Source organism: Erpetoichthys calabaricus, chromosome 13 (assembly GCF_900747795.2).
Source record: "Erpetoichthys calabaricus chromosome 13, fErpCal1.3, whole genome shotgun sequence".
Lineage (NCBI taxonomy): Eukaryota > Metazoa > Chordata > Cladistia > Polypteriformes > Polypteridae > Erpetoichthys > Erpetoichthys calabaricus.
Genome location: NC_041406.2, coordinates 106,033,671 through 106,057,179, shown reverse-complemented (window position 1 = coordinate 106,057,179; position 23,509 = coordinate 106,033,671). Strand labels below are relative to the sequence as shown.

Genomic DNA, 23,509 nt, shown 5'->3' with positions numbered 1-23,509 from the left:
TCTCATGGAGCGCAAACGCGAATATCGGCAGAGTTTCTTTGCAGCCTTTGTTGATTTTTGCAAAGCGTTCAATTGAGTTGATCAAGCTGCCCTGTTAGACATCCTGAGGGTTCGAGGGATCCCCTTGAGGTTGCTGGATATAATGGCCGGCCTGTACACTGGTACTGTGAGTGCTGTGCAGAATGGAGGCAGGACCTCTGTGTTTTTCCCAGTTGATTCTGGGGTTCGTCAGGGGTGTGTTCTTGCTCTAACTCTATTCAATGCTTGTATGGACTGGGTGTTGGGCAAGGTCGTGGGGTCAAGCAGCTGTGGGGCATCTGTTGGTGAAGAAAGTTTCACGGATCTTCACTTTGCTGACGATGCTGTGATCTTCGGTGAGTCAATGGAGGCTCTGATTGGGGGGAGATCCGTAAGATCCTCATTGTTGGGGACCCGAGTGGCTGGACCAGGCCAAGGGGTAGCACATGTAACCCCTGGCTGCGGCAGATGGAGGGTCATTTCCGGAGGGTGGGACTGGACCGCGTGTCTGCCCGGGGTGTTGCAAACCAGGATCCCGAGTTCTTTCATCGTGTAATGGGTGCGGCAATGCATTGTACCAGTGCATGCTCCCCAACTTGACTTGACTTGTACTATGTAGGTAAATATGTGTCTTGTAAGTTGGATGTTATCAGTCAACAAAAAATATCTCAACACCTGGGTCACCCTCCTTCTGGTTCCTGGTAAGTGCTTATATTTCACTTTTCTACAGAGGCCAGGTGGGATGTTTCTTTTCTTTCTGAACACTTAATTATTTACAAAGTACTATCAGCACACTAAAGACTATTAAGGTTTGTCAAGTGGCATACTTCTTATGTATCATGTATTGTGTTTTATGTAGAGTATGTTCCTTTATGGTTATATGGTTAGCAGTTCTTATCCTTTAGTTCTTCTTTATTTCGTTAAATTATGCATAGGTATTTAATTCATCTTCATGGTTCATATTTGTACATATATATTTTTATATCAACCATTTACCATTTACATACCTTTTTCTTTGTAGTATTTAACCAGAGTGTTTATGTGGTGGAGGGCAAAAGTTTTTTTTTTTTTTTGTAGGTGTATCAAAGCAAAATCAAAATAATTTGGATTTGTGTGCACATGCTCTTCTCTAGAAAGAGGAGTTTGTTACACTATAGCGAGTATTTTATTCACACTATACATTATACAGTAAAGTATAATGTTCTGCATTTTCCTTATGAGTTAATGAAACTGCACTTCAAAAGATATATTTATGCATGTAGCTCAGAAACTAAATAATGATAAAATGTATACTTGTGTTACAAATGTATTATATCAGTTAATGTTTACACTACCCATCTAAGATCGGTTGAAATCTAGGTAATCAACGTAGACCTCACCAATGGTGTTTGCAGTTACCCATCTATTGGGATATACAGTATTTTGTACTGCATATAGTAATAAAATGCATTGCAGTTGTCATTCCAACAGAGGGTGCATTACAAGCATTTGTTTTAAAAAAAGCCCTAGCAACTCAGACATAGCAACTAGATAGACACAGACATTTGTCCTTTTATTAAGGTGGCTATTGTATGTATCCAAACCTTTTCAAAAAGTGAAATATATTTCTGTACATCAAGGAATTTTCTGTAAAGCAATACTAAAAGTTCTTACAGTTTATGAAGGTTTTACAGTGTTGCCAAGGAGAGAATATATTCTTTTGTCTTAATTTCCAGAATGAAAGTAATTAACGCTACAAGTATTCTGCTTTTGCTGTTTACAGGATTAATCAGGAATATATAAACTTTAAAATCAGTCGCGGGTTACACATTGAGATTTTCTTTTTAGTGCTTAGGTTTTGTTTTTGTCAAGTCATAAAGAAAAAGTACATTACATCTCAGATTATTGGTAACTGCTTTTTTCATTACGTACTTTATCATCAACATTTAATTTGTGCCTTTGTATTATGGCCATTTGAACCTTGCTGGCTGATCCACAGAGTTATGTATTTTTTCTAATCTAACCTAATTGAAACATGGAAGGAATGTTTGACTTTTTCCTTGCTATTACCACATTTAGCATTTTTATGGCATGTAAAGCCCAACAATGTTGCTATTCGGGGTGGGGGGGCGGTGTCGGGGGACTAGATTTTTTTATCATTTAGCTTAGTATATTCCTGCACAGAGATATTTTATTTGTATGGATTCTTAGGTCACCCCTTGATGTTAGGGGAAAATATAGAGATAAGGACCACCACAACTTCCCAAGCAGAATTTCATTGACTTATTATAGTACTTGGTCAGTTCGCCAGAGGGGTGTCATGGTGTGTTTTCTGTTTGTTTAACTTTTTGTGTTCATTTAATGATTTTATTGTAAACTAGGGGCTCCGCCCCCTGCTTGCTTCGCTCGCCCACCCTCGGGGGTTGGTTAACCGGATATACAATTTAAATAGATTATTTTCATTTCATTCATTTTCATAAATTTTTTATTTCTTGATATTTGCCACTTCGCGTCTCTGCCACTCGCGTTATGAAGAGGGAGGCTGAACGCATGCTAAGGAGATGTGGTCGCTCCTCTGAAACCCCCTATTAAACGGTGATACAATGGGAAACAAAAACATTTTTTTATACCTCTTATTTGCTCAGTCAGCTGCTTACTTGCTTGCTTGTTGCTGCTGCCGCTGAGCTGCGTGATCTGCATGCTGCGGTGCGCTTAGAACATTTAAAAGCCTGTACAGCAGCTGTCCTTTTGTCTCACTGCCTTGTGTGGAAGATGAATGTTCTCTTCGTTCCCTTGTACTAATCCATGTCTGAGAAGTTAAGCAGAAGTAAGCTTTATGAAACCATACATTATGTAAAAGCATGCTTTGATGAGCAAACAGAAAAATATTTGTCCAAGGCACTCAAGGTCTAAGCATTCCACACATGAGTCTGCCTTGTCCCGTTTCCTCTATTTACATCTGAACGCCATAACAAAAGGGCCAAGAAGTAACGTGGCATAAGGGGCGTTGAACTTGTGGTGAAGATAGAAGAAGGAACTCTGGGGTCTGAGATAATACTTGGCTCAAGGATTGTGTAAGATAAAAGTGTCGACTGTTGCATTCCATAATGATATTAAATCACGCGTTCTAGGGGTATGAAACTTTGCCCCCACCGACAGACAGGGTTCAGAAGAGCCCTGACGCTGTCAAGTAATATTGATTGCCTGCTTTCTGAAACTCTGCTCATTGTGACGCTGAAGAATAAAGCTGCTATATAACCACACCTGCAGTCTTGTCTGAGTCTTCGTCCACAGTTTTCTGGCGCCCAAACGTGGGGCAGGAGACGGGCAGACGACTCCTCGAGCAGGATCGTCCGGAGGACCCTAGTAGAGGACCGATTCCGGCCAGATCGGGAGGACCAGATCTGGTAAAAGTTAGGACTGGCCTGCCTTGGGCGTTTCCTGCGTGGGGAGTCCCTGACCTCCTCCTAGCCGATACGAGGCACGACTTGACAGGAATTTCCAGGCAGGTGGACGGAGTCATAGTGAGTAGATCGGGGGAATTCCAATAGTTTGACTGGTGTGCCGGAAATAATAGAAGTTTAAAATGAGTAAAAGAGAATACTGTATCATTAATGTAGGGGTGTTCTCGGGACTCGCGGAACACAGTTCTTGGGACCCTCCGGAAAATAGGCACAAGTTTGAATGTTAGTGAGTCATCCCTTGTGAAGTGGAATAGAAAGGGGCGAGTGGCACGCCCCTATAAATAAATAGAGGAATAGGGGTGAAAGTGGAAAAGCCGGAAAATGTGTGTCTGAATATAAAGGGGGGAGGTCATGTTTCTCATTTGGCGTCTAGTCATAATCTTGTTCCAACGGGTTGCTCAGGTGACGGAGACTATACCTAAGCAGTTTGACGCATACAAGGCGTTTGATGAAGGGATCAGGGTAAAAACCTCCATATCCCAGACCCCACGCTGAGTATTGACGTAGGATTCTGCTGAACCCAATAAACGGACACAAAGTCACCTGAGCTGAAATCCGGGAGCAGGAGCGGACGACAAGTGGGACGAGGAGAAAAAGGGGGGCTGAGTTGTTTTCTGTGATATCCTGCCACCCACGGGACGTTAAAGTGTCTCCGAGAAAATCACATCTTGTCCCCTTCCAAGCCTTCCAAGATTTTTTTTTATAATAGAGAGAGATTATTGCTTTTCTTGTACTTTCCTTTTTTTGTATAATTTGATTTTTTTTATTTTGTATATTGATAATTTTGTGTTTATGACTAACATTACTTTTGTATGTCTAGCTCTCTAAGTTTTTACTTGCACTCTGTACGATGAGCCTAAGGCAATGCCAGATGATGAACTCTTCTCAGTGGTATTTAAGATGAAGAAGCTGATGAATTGGATACATGGGGATTGATCACTGTCCCTGTTTGTTGTTTTTAGCATTTTATAATTACTGGTTTTCTTGTTTTTTGTCCCCCCTCAAATGGTATTATCATACTGATTCTAACTTGTTTTTTCAAGTTTTGTTTGATGTAATATTTTTTCCTTTTGCTGTTACCTTTGTTTTTATAATTTTTGAAATAAATTACTTAAATATCACTTGAAAAAAAATTCAAAATTTTGTTTTTGAGTCTGAATTTTTTTTTACAGTTTTTCCTTTCCCAGTTGAGTGGACATTTTCGACTTTAAGGCCTTTACCCTATTTTTGGACCTGTGTAGTGCATAAGCCTGCCATGTGAGTTTGAGGCCAGGGTACCTGATATGCTGAGACCTGCTTCTTTGATTCAGACCACTAGTGAGAACAGGTCTGGCTTTATATGTGGCCTGGGTCCATTTTTGATCTTTGTGAGTAGCATAATCACAACAAGGTTAAGGTAAGGGGTGATAAAACTGTGATTTGCGGCTATAATAACATGTCTTTCCTGTCATCCAATGAACACAATTTTTATTGCAATACCATCATATGAAATGTGCTAAGTGGTTTTCCCAGGACTATGATCTAAGTTATGTGATCTTTTAGGATTACCCTTTTTAAGTATCACTAAAGATAGTAAGCTATTGAGACTTTTCAAATATACAGATGTCCTGAAAGTATGAACTCTGGTCTCAAGAATAAAAAAAAAACTCTAGAACATAATGGATAAATGTCATTCACCTGATGCCCCTGCCACACATCATCTTCAGCAGAACACTCGTATTTGGCTGTCAATGCAAGGAGTGATAGATAACCTGTTAAGCCACTCAAGACTTAGAAAAGCACCTTTTGTTGAAGTGACATTTCAGGTTGTTGACTAAAGATTCTTATCTTAAAACAGGATTAGTTTACCTCAGGTTTGTTCAACATGGAAACCCAGAAACTTCTATGTCATTTTTGTTTAAAGAAATTACCAAACTGACAGGATATTTTAGCACAGCACCTGGTTGTTAGCTAACACTTTTTGGCAGACAGCGGAGTTGTTTTTGTTGGTTATTATTTTTAAACTTATTACAGATCTTGAGCACTGAATGAGTCATAAAAGGAACTAAATTATGTTATTTTAGAATGTCACTGGAACTCACTGAGAAATTTCACTTTGGAATCTGTGCCAACTTGGGTTCACATGAATGAAACTATGTTGATGCTGAGGCAGTGACTGGTTTCATCCCTGTTGTTTTGCAAATGTGAAACCTTAAAATGAAGCTCTGTTTGCTTTTATTAAAAGGGACACTTAATTTGTTTGGAGCAATACTCACACTTTTAGCAAAATGCAGTCAAAATTTAATTGGCATGAAGACAGAGTGCAATCACTTGTTAACAGTGTTCAATGCAACATTGAAATTTTGAGCATAGCTTATAGATTAACATCAAAGAAGCTGGTGGAAATACATGTTCTTCATAATGGAAAATAGAGGCAACAAAAATAAAATCTCAAATTTTTTTTTATAAATGCTAAATATTGGATTAATATTGTAATGAATTTGAAAAACATTTTTGCTTTAGTGTGATCCTGTGTTTTAAGACATGAATGGAGTGAGGCAGCTCCTGGAAGTGCTTCAGGTGTTCCACAGTCTCCTTCCGGCCACACTTTTGGGTGTGGTGGCAGCCCTGCAGAGGAAGGCTCAGCCATTCTCCATGCACCCTCTGGGAGTGGCCACGGCCCCAGCAGAGTTGAGCTTCTATGGCACTGTAGCAATATGTATTGAATATATTTGTGTGTGTGTGTGTGCTCCACCCACGTACAGGACAGTGAGGAGTGCCCTGCCTAGCTCCCTGCTCTTGACGTCATGCTTCCTCCTCCCCTCGGCCCGCAGCCTCTGTCTCGGATTAGTGCGAATATATCGCTTCTGCAAGCGAACTATGATTCTTAGCAATGAGAGAAGTTGCAAAATCAACTGGAATGTTCAAGCAAATTATAGAAGAAAAACCCCTGATCTAAATCCTTTAACACTAGAATTACCAGAGCCTACGAAAAAACTCATATATCCGGCCCACCTTAAATCGCTTCTTAAATCCGTTCACACCTCTCCGCCAGTATCCTTTGTCCTCTAAATGTGCTGATAAAAGACAAGCTGCCAGCAGCCGGCTATTCCATCCCCCCACCGACTTAGAACGTGAGCAAAGTTTTCCCAGCTCACGCCTTGATTGATTATGTGAGAGTGAAGTGGAGTTTTACAGTGGAAATAAGAGATCATTATTCTAAAGTAATCTGTGTAAACACATTGTTAAAACAGAAACTTTGTCATATTTTAGTAATAAATGTTACAAAATGTAGTAGGCATAAACTATAGAATGTGTAAAGCCCGAGTTCCAAAGATCAAATAAACACTTTCACAAAAGCTTCAAGTACAATACAACAGCCTCCGTGGCGTAGCGCATTAAGATTTGCCTCTTAGAGCACAACAGCTCTGCCGCCTCTCAGACCTGAGTTCGATTCCTCGCTAGGGATAAAATGTTGCTTTTTTTTTTTTTCTTTTTAACCTCAAACGGACATAAAATTTATAAATTGGTATGCACTGTCAGTTAATGAGATCGTTATATTTTCATGTGGGATGCTCCTTTTAAAATATTTTTTTAACAATTGAGACTGCAATTAACAGGAACAACTGTCCTTATAACTGTTATTTTTAAGATCCATAACACACAGACAGATGAGCACTGCGTAATAGGGAGACAGACAGGCAGAGATATATAAATAAACAGGGAAGGCACATGTACTGAAAGAAGAAAAAAGATCAACGTGCGTTGTTTCTGTAGCACTGAAAGAGCTCACCCGGGGGAGGGGTGATATTAGAGCGGTGAGCTCATTCAGTGCAGCAGAAACAACGCACGTTGATCTTTTTTCTTCTTTCAGTACATGTGCTTTCCCTGTTTATTTATATATCTCTGCATGTCTGTCTCCCTATTACGCAGTGCTCATCTGTCTGTGTGTTATGGATCTTAAAAATAACAGTTATAAGGACAGTTGTTCCTGTTAATTGCAGTCTCAATTGTTAAAAAAATATTTTAAAAGGAGCATCCCACATGAAAATATAACGATCTCATTAACTGACAGTGCATACCAATTTATAAATTTTATGTCCGTTTGAGGTTAAAAAGAAAAAAAAAAAAAGCAACATTTTACCCCTAGCGGGGAATCGAACTCAGGTCTGAGAGGCGGCAGAGCTGTTGTGCTCTAAGAGGCAAATCTTAACGCGCTACGTCACAGAGGCTGTTGTATTGTCCTTGAAGCTTTTGTGAAAGTGTTTATTTGATCTTTGGACCTCGGGCTTTACACATTCTATAGTTTATGCATACTACATTTTGTAACATTTATTACTAAAATATGACAAAGTTTCTGTTTTAACAATGTGTTTACACAGATTACTTTAGAATAACGATCTCTTATTTCCACTGTAAAACTCCACTTCACTCCCACATAATCAATCAAGGCGTGAGCTGGGAAAACTTCACTCACGTTCTAAGTCGGTGGGGGGATGGAATAGCCGGCTGCTGGCAGCTTGTCTTTTATCAGCACATTTAGAGGACAAAGGATGCTGGCAGAGAGGTGTGAACGGATTTAAGAAGCGATTTAAGGTGGGCCGGATATACGAGTTTTTTCGTAGGCTCTGGTAATTCTAGTGTTAAAAGCCCTTTTCTTCTGATTCAAAAGGCCCTTGATGTCACTTGTAATCCATGGCTTGTTGTTAGCATAGCAGCGTAGTGTTCTTACTGGAACTACAATGTCCATACAGAAGTTGATGTAGTCAGTAGTGCAGCCAACAACTTCCTCAATGTTCTCACTATGAGATCCCTGCAGGATATCCCAGTCTGTAGTTCCAAAACATTCTCAGAGTATTCTCAGCCTCCGGGGTCCACTTCCTGAATGATCGTGTGGTTACAGGTAGGACTCTCACTTTTGGTTTATAGTGAGGCTGAAGCAGAACCAGGTTATGATCTGCTTTCCCAAGCGCAGGCAGCGGGGTGGCGCTGTATGCGTCTTTAACGTTTGCATACAGTAAATCAATAGTCTTATTTCCCCGGGTGTTACAGTCCACATACTGGGAGAATGCAGGTAATGTTTTGTCCAGCGTCACATGGTTAAAGTCTCCAGCGATTAGCACAAGCGCCTCAGGGTGCTGCGTTTGTAACTTAGCAACAGCGAAATGGATGATGTCAGTCACTGACTCCACGTCGGCCTGAGGAGGGATGTAAACGATAACAGCAATGACGTGTCCAAACTCTCTGGGCAAGTAGTAGGGACGTAAACTTACGGCCAACGGTTCAATATCCCTGCAGCAAGTGGAGATTTTGACGTTAACATGTCCAGAGTGACACCACCGTGTGTTAACATAGAGAGCGAGTCCTCCTCCTTTGTGCTTCCCACAGGTACTTGCATCTCTGTCCGCTCTAACTGTGCTAAACCTGGGTAGCTCCACGTTAGCATCTGGGATGGTGTTATTTAGCCAGGTTTCGCAAAAACACAACAAACTGCATTCTCTGTAGTTCCTGACATTTTTCACCAGCGCAGCCAGTTCGTCGATCTTATTTGAGATTGAGTTCACATTCCCCAGAATCACAGAAGGCACCGAAGGCTTGAAACGCCACTTTCTCGCAAGCCGCTTCTTTTTTAGCTTAGTGCCGGCTCTGCTGCCACGATACCGCCTTCTTACCTCGTCAGGTAAATATGGAACCACACTGGCACTGGCATTTGTTCTCAGCGCTCGAAGTTGAGTACTTGAATAGGCGAGTCTCGGCGTGTAAAAATCCATGCCCATGTTGTAAAAGTAAGTGTGTCCAGGGAACGAATCCACATAAAATAAAGTAATAGGAGTGATCAATAAATAAAAATAGAAAAATAAAAGTAGAAAAGTACACATACATATACAGTCATACACGGAGCTGCTGAAAAGGCTGCCACTCACGGCGGCGCCGGATGCAAGAAATGGGGTGGGTTTGAGGATACGGCTGTAAGGAACTCTGGAGAGAGCAACATACAATTTTCCGTGACTGAAAACTGGAGGTCCACTGCTGCGCCCCCACTTCCCAGAGCGAGGGACGGGGCTGGACGGCAGTCGCGTAGGGAGGGCGGAACGGGGTGTGAGGGGAAGGACGCCCAGTGAGGACTATGTATTGATGGGTGAACAGTCATCTCTTAGTCATCGTTCAGTACGCACTGCCTGCTCATGTGCCCGACCCAACTCCTCACCTGAATTGCTTTCGTCTGTGTCCAGTCCACATTCACTTGCGAGTCACGTTGACTATTCATTTTCCAAACACCGCCCCAATCGGTTTCGCATCTGCTACAGTCCACATGCACCTCTGAGCCACATTGACTTTTCATTGTTCTGTTTGTCCAGGCCGGGTGAGTTTTCCCGTGTTGAGTCTAGTTAAGCCAAAGGTTCCACACCTGGTGGTGCCCTTCTGTCAATTCTTTTAAGTTTCAGCTTTGCAACCATACTCCCCCCGTCGGAACTACGATGGTATGTGATCGTCTTCGAACCTCCGACTTTCGTTCTTGATTAATGAAAACACTCTTGGCAAATGCTTTCACTCTCGCACGAATTGTTGGTGGACGGGGCTCTGTCGTGCGTGTGCCATGGAGACGAAAGCGACTTTAGTGGTGTTTGTTGCCTGGAGAGTGAGGGTGGACACGGGCCGGGGAATAAGGAGTATTGTGTAGACAAACGTTTTCCGTGTTCCTGCAGGACCATCTAAGAAGAAGCATGTTTGTCGTGGATGCGAATCGCTGTATGTAGCGTGTAAAATAGTTTGCGATGGTGGATGCGGTCGTGCGTCGTAACCGAAAAGTCAATGTTTTTTTTTTTAAGGCAGACAGCGATGGTACTTTTTAAAGATTCCTCAGAGAGGGCACCACTTATGTAACGGCCGACCCCTTATCCGGCCGGCAGCTACACCTCCAAGCCCTGTGGCCTGGATAAATTACTGAGCTGAATCTAAATAACGAGCCGTACCTCTAACAAATGAAAATTTTTCCCCACAATCGACGGTTTAAACAAGCACGCAAAAAACAGATGATATGTAAAAATAGGTAATTAAGTATATTAAATGAGCAATAACAAGAAAAAAATGCACAATAAATATATATATATATAACCCTCTACCAAAGCAACAACACCATATATATATATATATATACACACACACACAATAAACCCTCCCTTGCCCTTGTAACATATAACAAACAACACGAATAACAAAAAAATGAATGAGATACGGAAGTGAATGTGAACTTGAGTCCGGTCATAAAAACTGTCCTGAATACGGTTGACTGAACTAGCGATAAATGAGTCGTTTGATTTTCCCGGAACAAAATGGAGCAGCCTCACCGTGAATCTTCGGTGCGTGGTGGATGATAAAGTCCGACCCCGGGGTCTCCCGTGATGAGGGTATTGAAGTAAGTCCGGCGGATTGAAAAACAAACTGGATGAAAATGCGCAATGTGGAGTACAGCAGGTACAAATGGCTCGTGGTCGTGAAAATGAAAAGTCTCCTCTCCTTTCCCCCCTTTCTGTTCCCTCCTGATTACTTAAATAGTCCTGTGATGGATGTAATTGATTAACAGCAAACAGGTGTTTTCCAGGATTGAGGCTGCGGTCTCCTCCCATCATCCGTCCTCCTTTACGGGGACGACATTCACTGACACACAAACAGCAAACGGGATGATGGAACAAGACGCACGTGGTACTAACACTGACAACACTATTACTACTATGTAGCCCCGCTACAACTGGCTCAGAGTTGCATGTGGACTGTAGCAGAGACGAACGCGAATGACGCCGTGTTTTGTGAGTTGCTGCGTCCGAGTTGGTGGGCGTGGCTCTGCGAGTTGTCGTTGTATCCATTGGTCTTAGAGTTTTTGGGCGTGTCTCCGTCCTGCGTGCTCCATGGGTGTCTTGCTCGCTGGCGGCTTAGTGAATTATATATATAGATAGTTAATTGACATTAGTAAACCAATAAAAGTTCCTCAGAATTTATTTTTAATTAGGAGTGCTGGGGATTTATTTCTGCTAATGCACGTTCTGCCTAATTTTAGCCAATTTGTACTTAAGTGTCTTGGAATGTACAGTGGAACCTCGGTTTGTGATTAACTTGGTTTACGAGTGTTTTGCAAGACGAGCTAAAATTTATAATAAATTTTGACTTGATAAACGAGCGAGGTCTTGCAATACGAGTAGTATGAATACGCTTTGTCTGCTGAGCATCATGTGATCACAACTGAGCTGATGGTTCTGCTCTCTCTCTCTCTCTTGCTGCGGGATTGTGGGAAATCATCTCCTATTCTCCATCTTAGTCAGCGTGCCTCACTCATACAGTCAACATACATACGAGCGTATACAGTTTACTACAGCATTGTGACTGTGTGTGTGTGTGTGTGCGCGCATGCATGCATGTGTGCGAGTCCCCGTCTTGCACCCCAAAACACGAAGCTGAGTGTCAGTACTTTAGCAACATCAGCTTTATTCAGCTTGAAACAGCAACAGCGCGGTTATTTATTGTAGCGGGATCTGCCACTCTCCTATACACAGCCACAGCAGTCAGGCAGGGTCGTGGCCAAGTAATACTGTGCCCTGCACATTTATAATGTTCCTTGTATCACCCATCGACAGCTGGCGCTTATAGCATGTCCGCGATCTTTTCGGATTCGCTTTTACGGCGAACTGCTAAAGCGCTGGGAGACTGCAATTGCTTTGGGACGCTCTTGCGCTTGCAAGCATTCATGAAAATATTCTGGTAGTTGCAAGTCACAAATACTGTTTTCTGTTTATATTTGAAGCATGTTAATGATTGTTTGCTTGTTTTCCTGAGCTTCTTTGTGAAATAGTATAGCACAAAATGCATAGACCTAAAAGTGTCTCACTTTGATCAGTTTTACTCATTCCTATATTTTTCAAAATCAATCCTAGTATAGCAGATCATGAGGCCTTTTACTTGGATGTACACTTGACATATTAATTAATTTTTGTATCTATTTATTTGTCCTTTCCTTACCAATAAGTACTTGAAGCAGTGGAGAATCAATCTTTCCCATGTAAATTATAAGTCACCACCACGTGACATTATTATTCTGGTGAGTGTTGATCCTCCCTATACACAAACTACACAAGTTGCATAGGGCCCCATGCCAATCATGGCTGGGTTTATTTATAAGGTAACCTGAGCTGGGACTCCAGTGTTAATCATATGTATAAATAAATATTTATTAATTGTTTTTCTGAAGAACTATTTCTGCACAATCAGGTCCTATTTAACTCCTTTACTGTGACCCAAAGATTATTTATCCATTGCATGTCGCACTCACTGTAGCATCCCTGAGTTACTTATTAATGACATTTATGTACCACACACTCTGTCATGCCCAATTTTTATTGGCTTCCTTTAATAGCAGCTAGTAATGTTGGGCAGTTATTGAAGTAGCATTTGTGGCAGCAAGGGTGAGCTGTATACAGTCTGTTGGAACATAAAGCAGAATGAAAGAAGAATGTGATTTATTATGTATAATAGTGACTGTTCTTTATTTATACACAGTCAGTGACAGCATTATGATTTCTAGTTGTAGGGATAGTGAAGCATACAAAGCTGGTGATTTTATTCAAGTGGTAAACTAAGATGCCACATGTAAATGCATGTGGTGAGAAATGAGAGTGAAGGAGATGTATCATATACATAGGATTCCTTATACTGTTTGTCTGTTTAGTCTGTTCATACAGCATGACAAAATGTTAGATATAATGTATATGTGGTCTTGTATGTCAAGATTCAAAAGCCTGAAGTTGAACTATAATGGTCAATAAAATGTTTACTTGAAAAGCTTATGGACAGCAGATTACGAGTGAAATATGTTTCAGGTTATTCTCAGGTGTTTGCGTTTTGATAACAACTCACCTGTCAATTCACACAGTAACAACAAATTCTTTTTGAAAATAAAACCGTGCTTTAAGACACTAAAAGAGATTGCTCTGATTGATTAGTAATTGTGCGAGCTGTTTTTGGGTAATTGTGCTAAATTTTTTGTGCATATATTTATTAAATCTTATGCTGAGATTGCATAATTACCTGTAGCAGTGGAATAAATGACTGACACAGCATGCACAAACTGTACTCATAATGCACAGTATTTCCTTGTCCGATCACATTAATATCTCACACATATCACTCTCACTTGGTACCATACAAAAACCAACGTTTCCATTGAATCTTAGTTTGGTGATTTTGGTCTGCACAAGACGATGATCGGTATGTTCACATCTACCTAAACAAACTGGACTATGGAGGAAATCAACTTCTGCAAATGAACTAGGTGTGAAAACACGTTAAGTTCACAATGTAATGCTGTGCATGCCACTGGTTTAAAAGAAATGCTACTGGTTTAAGAAGTGCTGCAGACATTATTCCTTTTTAAGATCATAGTACCATTGCTTTGGATATTGTTTCTTTTTTTGTATGTTTTGCTACCCACCTTCAACAAGTGGTCATTATGGTTCTAAACTATCTTAATCTTTTCGTTTGAAGTGATATTCCTCTTGAAAGTAATACAATTTGTTTTAATCACAGTTCAAGTTCCTTTACAATCAAATGGCTACATAGCAGACTCTGAAAAAGGAATAGTGTAGTAAAGGAAGAGGGTGATTAAAGCCCAAACAGAATTTGGCATAGGGCTCCATAGGGCTTGACTGTCTAATGTGGCTTATTATTTAAACATGCATATGCATGTTTCATTTCCTTTGAATATTTTCAATACTTTGTTAGTTAGTTTAATGGTTTGCCGTGACAGCAGTAATTATTTTTGTACCATTGACATATTCTTTATTTATTTTAGGGCATTAAAAATCTATTCATTTTAAAACTAGTAGTTACACTTTGATTTTTGCATGCTGAGTTACAAATTAAGGGAGCTTGCCATGGAATAGTTGCCATGAAATACTGTATCAGCACTCCTAACTTCAGTGTTAAAACATTCTTTTTGCATTATGTGATAATCACTGATTATCAATTAAAATAATCACATAATAAATATTAATATTGACTAATCATGTACATTTACATATAGTGGTATAGGATTTTAATGTATTTAATGAGGTGGCTGAATAAATGTGCACTCCTTATGCCTTCTAGGAAAATTCATCTTGTGAACATGCAAAGTGCAATTTATCTTTTGTGGTTAAAGAACATGGTCTGTTTCAGTAAATTATGCTTGTTTTGTCTTGGTAGAGTAATATATATTGCTCTACTTTCCCCTATTGTATTATTAATATGTAGCCTTAGAATGCCTAATCTCACAGACTTACCACTGTTTATAAGGTATTATTGTATATAACTTATCCCCACCTTCCCTTCTATATCTATAACCTCAGGCAATTAGATGTAGTAAAAAGACAAGCAGAAGTTAAGTTACACATAAAATAATGTATTACTGGTAATATTCATAAATAATAACAAAATGCAAAGTACATTTGAATATTGGCAACCATACAACCTGATTAAATGGTGATATGTAGTTCAGGCGGTACACAGACTTGTAGTTACTTAAATGTCTGTAGTTAAGGCATCATTGGTGCTCAGCTTTCAGCCACATGTCTGTTCAAAATCGGCTGTTGAGCTGTGCTCTTCATTGTGTTGTCTTCATCATCACAGGTTAGCAAGAGAGATGCTTCTTTCAGATGTTGGTTAGTAAGAGAGAGATTGTGAGGTTAAACACATACATTTATAGATGTTCTGTCCAACCCCTAGAGCCAATAGGATATCATGGTACTTAAAGGCCTCTGAGACAAGCCAATTCCAAACAGCCATACCTCATACCAATGTGGGAAAAGAACATCTTCACACCTGCCCCCAAACCATATGTTAAAATACACCTTAGCCTACTTGCGGGGGGTAGAAATGACTTTAGCAAAGAAACACTCGGCAGACTGGTTTATGACACATACCCCAAATCCTGTTGTAAAATTCAAACAGACCCATTCCTAAGGGGGGGGTATGTAAACACTAAATTACATTGCTTTGCCTAAATTACAAATAAAGACATACAAAATATTCATCAGGTTATATGTAAAATCTCACATCACAACGATGCTGAATCATAAGACATAATATCCATCAATTTACTTGTTTTGGCTGACATCTTTATCTAAGGCAGCTTACAACATTTCAAATTATATAATTGACTACATTTCTTTAATTTTGTTTGTATTTCCATTTGGAGTACAGACATGTGAAGTGACTGGCTCATGGTCACACAGTGTCAGTAGCACAATTTGAACCCCCAACATAAGGGTTTGAAGCCCATAGCCTTAATTACTACCCTGCAGTGCCTGCTTGACATTTACTGAATCTTCTGGGCTGGCAGCATGATCCTATTTGGTTGCTGGCATGATCATGATATTTTCAGGTTCCCACTCCCCACAAACCCTTCATAAATTGTGCTATGCTAAAATCTGATATTAGGAAATGCTATATATTAATTTATGGAGTATGAGTTTTTACAAATACTGAATACTTACCAAAATAGTTTAAATATTCAAAATGAAAAACACAAGAGAAGGGTAGAATGAGTTATAGTTGTCTCCAAAATAGAAGTTAAACATAAGAAAAAATAAACCCTGCCGCCCCACTAGATTTATCTCTACATCGCCCCAGGTACTTCCAAAATAAAATCCCTTATCAGTGTTTCTTTAATGAAAGTTACAGTTAATGCACAATGCACTGTAATTCTAGAAATCTCATTAGATTTAAGTGATCAGCCTGGCAAAAGAAGATATTGTGTGTTTTTTTTGCATCTGAAGGTTGATGCCATATTTACCAAAACAGATGCTTGACAATAACCACACAGCAGTCTGTGGTCTGTGGTAAACACTAAATTACATTGCTTTGCCTAAATTACAAGATATACAAAATATTCATTAAGTTATATGTAAAATCTCACATCACAACACTCCACCCCGATGAATGTTTTGTACAATGTCTTTATAAACAGTCTTGATTGTTTAAAGAGTCTGTTGCATAACTTGTGCTTTGATTTGCAGTATTTGCTCTCCCAGTGTTAAAAGTTGTCCATGACCATTTGTCCATTACATATCTTCTATTTCAAAGACAATCTGAAGAACTTGGATGCGCTTCTGATGACTTGTATCTGCTCCGGCTTGCTTCAACTGTTTGTTTAGCTTTCTGCAGTCTTCATATGTCATCAGATCTGGTGGTTCAAAATGAGATAAGTCCACACCTTCCACTAAACAAGCCCACTACAATTTAGTCTATTGTGTGAATTTTTAAACTGTGCTTGTTTTGTGTCTAACTGCTAATTAGACTCCTGTCCCAAACTATCTGTTTAAGCATATGCAGCTGTACAATTAATATCAAAATTTGAAAGGTAACATACCACAGGTGCCAGTACAGCCACTTCTGCCCAAGTGAGAGCACATGTGCCACTGCATAACCTGTTCACAAACCAACCTTTGTGGCCCCTCTTCACACATTTGGGCTTGATTTAGTTGCCTCTTGTGCTTTCCTACCCATGGTGCAACTCTTGACTGCCATCAGCCTTTACCAGTATAGGCTGGCATCACCACCATGAGACATCAAAGGTATGCAACTCTCATCATTCCCCCTGTAGGCCACCCCTAGAGTTGTTTGCTCACCATATGCGTACTCGTTGTGCTAAACACCTCAGTTCAGAATTGGTCCACTGGTCCCCTGCTTGCTGACAACCTCAGCAGGGCTTCCATATTTTCCCAATTAAAACTATACCTAAACATCGGAGCCCATATGACTTGCAAATGTACCAGCTGCACCTGCTTTCCTGAAATGTTCACCAATTTTCTTAGTATACATTTTCCTTAATAATAGTATTAATTATATTAATTATCCCACTTAATTAATTAATACCCAGAATGTATACTTTATGAACCCAAAATTAATCCCCTTGTTTTGGCATTCCTAACTGGTTTGTTCAGTTTCCAACCCTTGGAATATAAATTTGCTGCAGTAATGAACAAACCTTTCCTTTTAAACTATAGCTATTCTGACTAGACTTATTATTGCATGACTTGTGGACATGTTACTAACTTAAACCCCAGTAAGTGTCTTTTTCTTGCTGTCTGTTCGGTTCTTCTTCATGTCTTTGTCTTTAGTCTTTGCTTATTGTCTTTTCCTGTTTCTTTTTTTCATTCCGCTATGTAGGCAGGTCTGCAAAATGGAAGGTGACAAAGCAGTTTCTGTCCATCTAATCTTTTTGGTTGTTAAACCTGGTGCCAAACTCAAACTTTGTTTCCAGGCATTCATTGGAACAGCTTGGCCACACTGCCACTCTGCTCCAATGTACTAATGGTAACCCAGTCTCCTGCATGGATTTTACTCTGCTAAATTGCCTTCACTATTTATTACCTGCACAAACCCAAAGTCCGTAAAACCTCAAATAATAGAAGTAGCACTATTGCAAAAGATCAGGAAATTGAAACAGACATACCTATTTTCCCTTTCCTGTCTTCCTGCGCTACCCTTCTATTTTTGTCATTTGCCTGTGTGTCCTTTTTTATTTTATGGTAACTGCTACTTGAAAGTGTGGGCTAAAACCTCTCCAGAACCCAGTGCTAAATCCAGCATCTCTCCTAAAACTGACCTGTGTTCTTTACTAAAGACCAGCTCACTTTTCTCCATTTTATTGCATGGTGTTCCATAGGCTGTCTTTTTAAACAACTGGTCAGTCAGGTTTTGAATTTCTGAACCTAAGTGTGTGCTTTTTAATTACTGCTGGCCCTAGCACAGCAGTTAGGACCCTCACACCCCTGTGCATTCCTGGCTTGCTGGCTGAGCTTATAAACCTTCCTGCTGCACCATCCCCCATCCTTTGTTCTTTGGCTTGTCCTGTTTCATTCAAACCAACTCCTAAACTGGTGCACTTTTTTTTTCCAACTCAGTCATTCTTGCACTAGTACTTTCAGACCTTTCACACACAAACACTTGAATTCCCTTAATTTCCATTGTTCTTTGTTTTAATTCCACACTTTCTTTACTCAGTACCAATATTCCATTATCCATTTCATGCCCTCTAGTCAACAATTGCCATTCACACTCACCAGCTTCTCTGCCTTCTATCTGATTTCTTTGTCCCAAATCAAATTTCAGTGCAGCACTGGTTACCTTTCCTAACAGTGGTGAAATATCTATGGGTGAAGCATGTTCTTTAAACACTGGACAGACCTCAGAATTACCTGGAGATTGTGGTGCAGTGGAGAATAATGAAAGTAAACACCCTTGATGTTTTCCTTTCATCTCTCTCCTTTTCCTTGCACTCACATCCCCACTCTTTATCTGAGCACTCATCTGTCTCAGGTGAGTCACTTACCCTTGTTTTAGGGTTCCAGTCCGATCCGGTTACTATTACTTTCACCATGGGTGGTTTTTTCTCCTTGTTTCCCCTGCTTTTACTGCTTTCTACTTTAGCAGTGGGTGTTCTACTTGCTAGCACTTCATAATTATCACACCAACAGTTACATCTTTCAAAACTCTCACACAACATTCCACAACTTTCACTTTCATTCACTTTGCTATTTTCTTTTCATCATGATCTTCCTTATTACCATTAATACAAGCTAGTAAACCTCTTATAACAGAAGCTGTCTTCTTTATACCTGATCTCTGTTTTCCTGATTTTAATCCTTCCAGTCCCCTTCCATTTTGTGGCATGCTCAGCTCAGCTTCTGCTTTCTCTACCTGCACTACAGGTTTGCATTTCCTAGCTTTGGCCTGCTGCTTCTGCCACTCCACTGGAAGATGGCTGACTTTAATATAAATGTAGTAATTTCTGAGTCTACAATTTTACTCTAATACAATTTGCCAACTTCGTTATGGGTTGGCCTACTTTTGCTCCTGTAAGCAAACATACACATACATACACAAAGATCCTAAACGAATAAGTGACGTATGAATGACAAATGCATGTCCCATCACTCCCTAGCACTTTAACCACTTAAATGCCGTATGAATGACGCGTGCATCTTTCACCACTCCCTAGCACTTTAATTAGGGACTCACTACCACCAGCACTAACAAACATGCGGGTGTCCTTGTGACACACATGAAGGCTCTACACTTTGTTGGTTATATTCCATTCAGCAACCAAACAATGTTTACTTCCACCACATTTGTACACTGGATGACCTAAAATTCACATACATAAACACACATATACATCAACAGTATTTGCAAACAGGGTGCAAAACATGGTTACCCCAAAATCCTGCCCGACTACGCCAATTGTTTGGGAACCCCTCTCAGCCTGCATAATAATTTAGTCTACTTTTCAACAAAAAAGATAACAGTGATATGTCTTTCATTTCTTAGGAATATTTGAGTACTGGGGTGTTTTCCGAACAAAGATTTTTAGTGAAGCAGTATTTAGTTGTATGAAATTAAATCAAATGTGAAAAACTGGCTGTATAAAAAATTTGGGTACCCTTGTAATTTTGATGATTTGAATGCATGTAACTGCTCAATACTGATTACTTGCAACACCAAATTGGTTGGATTAGCTCGTTAAGCCTTGAACATCATAGACAGGTGTGTCCAATCATGAGAAAAGGTATTTAAGGTGGTCAATTGCAAGTTGTGCTTCCCTTTGACTCTCCTCTGAAGAGTGACAGCATGGGATCCTCAAAGCAACTCTCAAAAGATCTGAAAACAAAGATTGTTCAGTCTCATGGTTTAGGGGAAGGCTACAAAAAGCTATTTCAGAGGTTTAAACTGTCAGTTTCAACTGTAAGAAATGTAATCAGGAAATGGAAGGCCAATTGCACAGTTGCTGTTAAACCCAGGTCTGGCAGGCCAAGAAATACAGGAGCGGCATATGCGCAGGATTGTGAGAATGGTTACAGACAACCCACAGATCACCTGCAAGAACATCTTGCTGCAGAAGCTGCTGTATCTGTACATCGTTCTACAATTCAGCGCAAATTGCACAAAGAACATCTGTATGGCAAGATGATGAGAAAGAAGCCCTTTCTGTACTCACGCCATAATCAGAGTCGCTTGTTATATGCAAATGCTCATTTAGACAAGACAGATTCATTTTGGAATAATGTTCTTTGGACTGATGGGACAAAAATTGAGTTATTTGGTCATAACGAAAAGCGCTTTGCATGGCGGAAGAAGAACACTGCATTGCAAGAAAAACACCTGCTACCTACTGTCAAATTTGGTGGAGGTTCCATCATGCTTGTAGGGCTGTGTGGCTATATCAGGGACTTGGGGCCCTTGTTAAAGTTGAGGGTCGGATGAGTTCAACTCAATATCAGCAAATTCTTTATGATAATGTTCAAACATCAGTCACAAAGTTGAAGTTATGCAGGGGATGGATATTCCAACAAGACGATGACCCAAAACACAGTTTGAAATCTACAAAGGCATTCATGCAGAGGGAGAAGTACAATGTTCTGAAATGGCCATCACAGTCCCCTGACTTAAATATCATCGAAAATCTATGGGATGATTTGGAGCAGGCTGTCCATGCTCAGCAGCCATCAAATTTAACTGAACTGGAGAGATTTTGTATGGAAGAATGGTCAAAAATACCTCCATCCAGAATCTAGACATTCATCAAAGGCAATAGGAAGTGTCTAAAGGCTGTTATATTTGCAGAAGGAGGCTCAACTAAGTATTGATGTAATATCTCTGTTGGGGTGCCCAGATTTTTGCACCTTGTCTAATTTTGTTATGATGCATATTACATATTTTCTGTTAATCCAATAAACTTAATGTCACTGCTGAAATACTATTGTTTCCATAATGCATGTCATATAATAAAAGGAAGTTGCTACTTTGAAAACCCTGCCAATGATAAACAAAAATCCAAAGAATTAAGAGGTTTTCCCAAACTTTTTCATATGACTAGTTCTTCTGTTGTCTTCCCTAGGGAGAAGAGAAGCGTTTATCAGAAAAGAGCCTGCATTCCCCTACTTCACCTTCTCTTTTGCCGGAGCACCTGAAGTGCAATATTCTGAAGGCCCAGATGGATGCAGCTTTCCGAGTTGGTGCTCAGGTAAAATTGCCTAGATCTCTATCAGACTATTCTCATTAACTGGGGATGACTTTGAGTAAATCCTGTGACAAACTTCATAGAAATATTAATTACCACTATGATGACCATACATTTCTTATTATTCATTATTTTAAAATTGTACATGTGAGTGCAATAAAATATTTTGCACAAATAACCGTGAACTGGTTCATGCATGCAGTAGGCAAAGAAGAGTCAATCAGAAAGTAATGAAAGTATAAATGAAAGAGAGAAAATATGAATTTTTCATTATGATTTGTGTTATCTCTGATGGAGTTTAATAAACAGGTCATGGGTATAGAGAGAAGGAGCCACGAATCTTGAAACAAAATCACTGAGAGCTTCATAAAAAATCTTTAGGGCAGAAAAGCCACTTTCAGATAATCTCAGGTATCTAGGAAAATTGTAAAAGACAAGTATTTTTTTCTCCTTACCTACTAAAATGCCCATTTGTTTCTTTTCCATTTTTGATTATGATTTTTATACTTATTTTTGGATTTTTCCAAATTATTTGTGGACACCTTTGTTCACACTTGTTTACCTGTCTCTATTCTTTTCTGTTCCTGACAATTACGTTTGTTCAGATCTAATAGGCCCTAGGTCCTAATACCCTACCGATAGAATAAGTGGTTCATAAATAGATGAATGGATAAGAATTTAAGTGACAGAATGCAAGAAGTATAATGATCAGATTTGCTAAAATAACCATTGTAATCTTGCTAAGCTTAGATAGGGATGCAGACTATTTTAAATGTAATCTTAAATTAATAAAGCTCTTGTTAAAAAAAGGAAACAGAGGTAGATTCTCTGTGATCTTTCCACTTTTGTGTTAAACCTTTTTGATGCATGAAATCTCTGAAATTGATCATAATGTAAAGATTATCTCTCCAAAATATTTGTTCCAATTCAAGGTATATATACAGTGGGTACGGAAAGTATTCAGACCCCCTTCAATTTTTCACTCTTTGTTATATTGCAGCCATTTGCTAAAATCATTTAAATTAATTTTTTTCCTCATTAATGTACACACAGCACCCCATATTGACAGACAAAAAAAAGAATTTTTGAAATTGTTGCAGATTTATTAAACAAGAAAAACTGAACTATCACATGGTCCTAAGTATTCAGACCCTTTGCTGTGACACTCATATATTTAACTCGGGTGCTTTCCATTTCATCTGATCATCCTTGAGATCACCTTCATTTGAGTCCAGCTGTGTTTGATTATACTGATTGGACTTGATTAGGAAAGCCACACACCTGTCTATATAAGACCTTACAGCTCACAATGCATGTCAGAGCAAATGAGGAACTGCCTGAAGAGCTCAGAGACAGAATTGTGGCAAGGCACAGATCTGGCCAAGGTTACAAAAAAATTTCTGCTGCACTTAAGGTTCCCAAGAGCACAGTGGCCTCCATAATCCTTAAATGGAAGACGTTTGGGACGACCAGAACCCTTCCTAGAGCTGGCCGTCCGGCCAATCTGAGCTACCGGGGGAGAAGAGCCTTGGTGAGAGAGGTAAAGAAGAACCCAAAGATCACTTTGGCTGAGCTCCAGAGATGCAGTCAGGAGATGGGAGAAAGTTGTAGAAAATCAACCATCACTGCAGCCCTCCAGCAGTCAGGGCTTTATGGCAGAGTGGCCTGTCGGAAGCTTCTCCTCAGTGCAAGACACATGACACCCCGCATGGAGTTTGCTAAAAGACACCTGAAGAACTCTGAGATGGTGAGAAATAAGATTCTCTGGTCTGATGAGACCAAGATAGAACTTTCTGGCCTTAATTCTAAGCGGTATGTGTGGAGACAACCAGGCACTGCTCATCACTTGTCCAATACAGTCCCCACAGTGAAGCATGGCGGTGGCAGAATCATGCTGTGGGGGTGTTTTTTCAGCTGCAGGGACAGGACGACTGGTTGCAATCGAGGGAAAGATGAATGCGGCCAAGTACAGGGATATCCTGGACAAAAACCTTCTCCAGAGTGCTAAGGACCTCAGACT

General features: G+C 39.9%; 1 protein-coding gene across 1 annotated transcript in view; it reads left to right on the top strand.

Moving 5' to 3' along the window:
- epb41l4b (erythrocyte membrane protein band 4.1 like 4B) overlaps window positions 1-23,509 on the top strand; it is a 547,093-nt gene that overhangs the window by 461,488 nt on the left and 62,096 nt on the right. Inside the window, exon 18 of the mRNA XM_051936130.1 lies at window positions 21,367-21,492. Within this exon, the coding sequence (XP_051792090.1) occupies window positions 21,367-21,492 (126 nt within the window). The remainder of the gene's footprint in view (window positions 1-21,366; window positions 21,493-23,509) is intronic.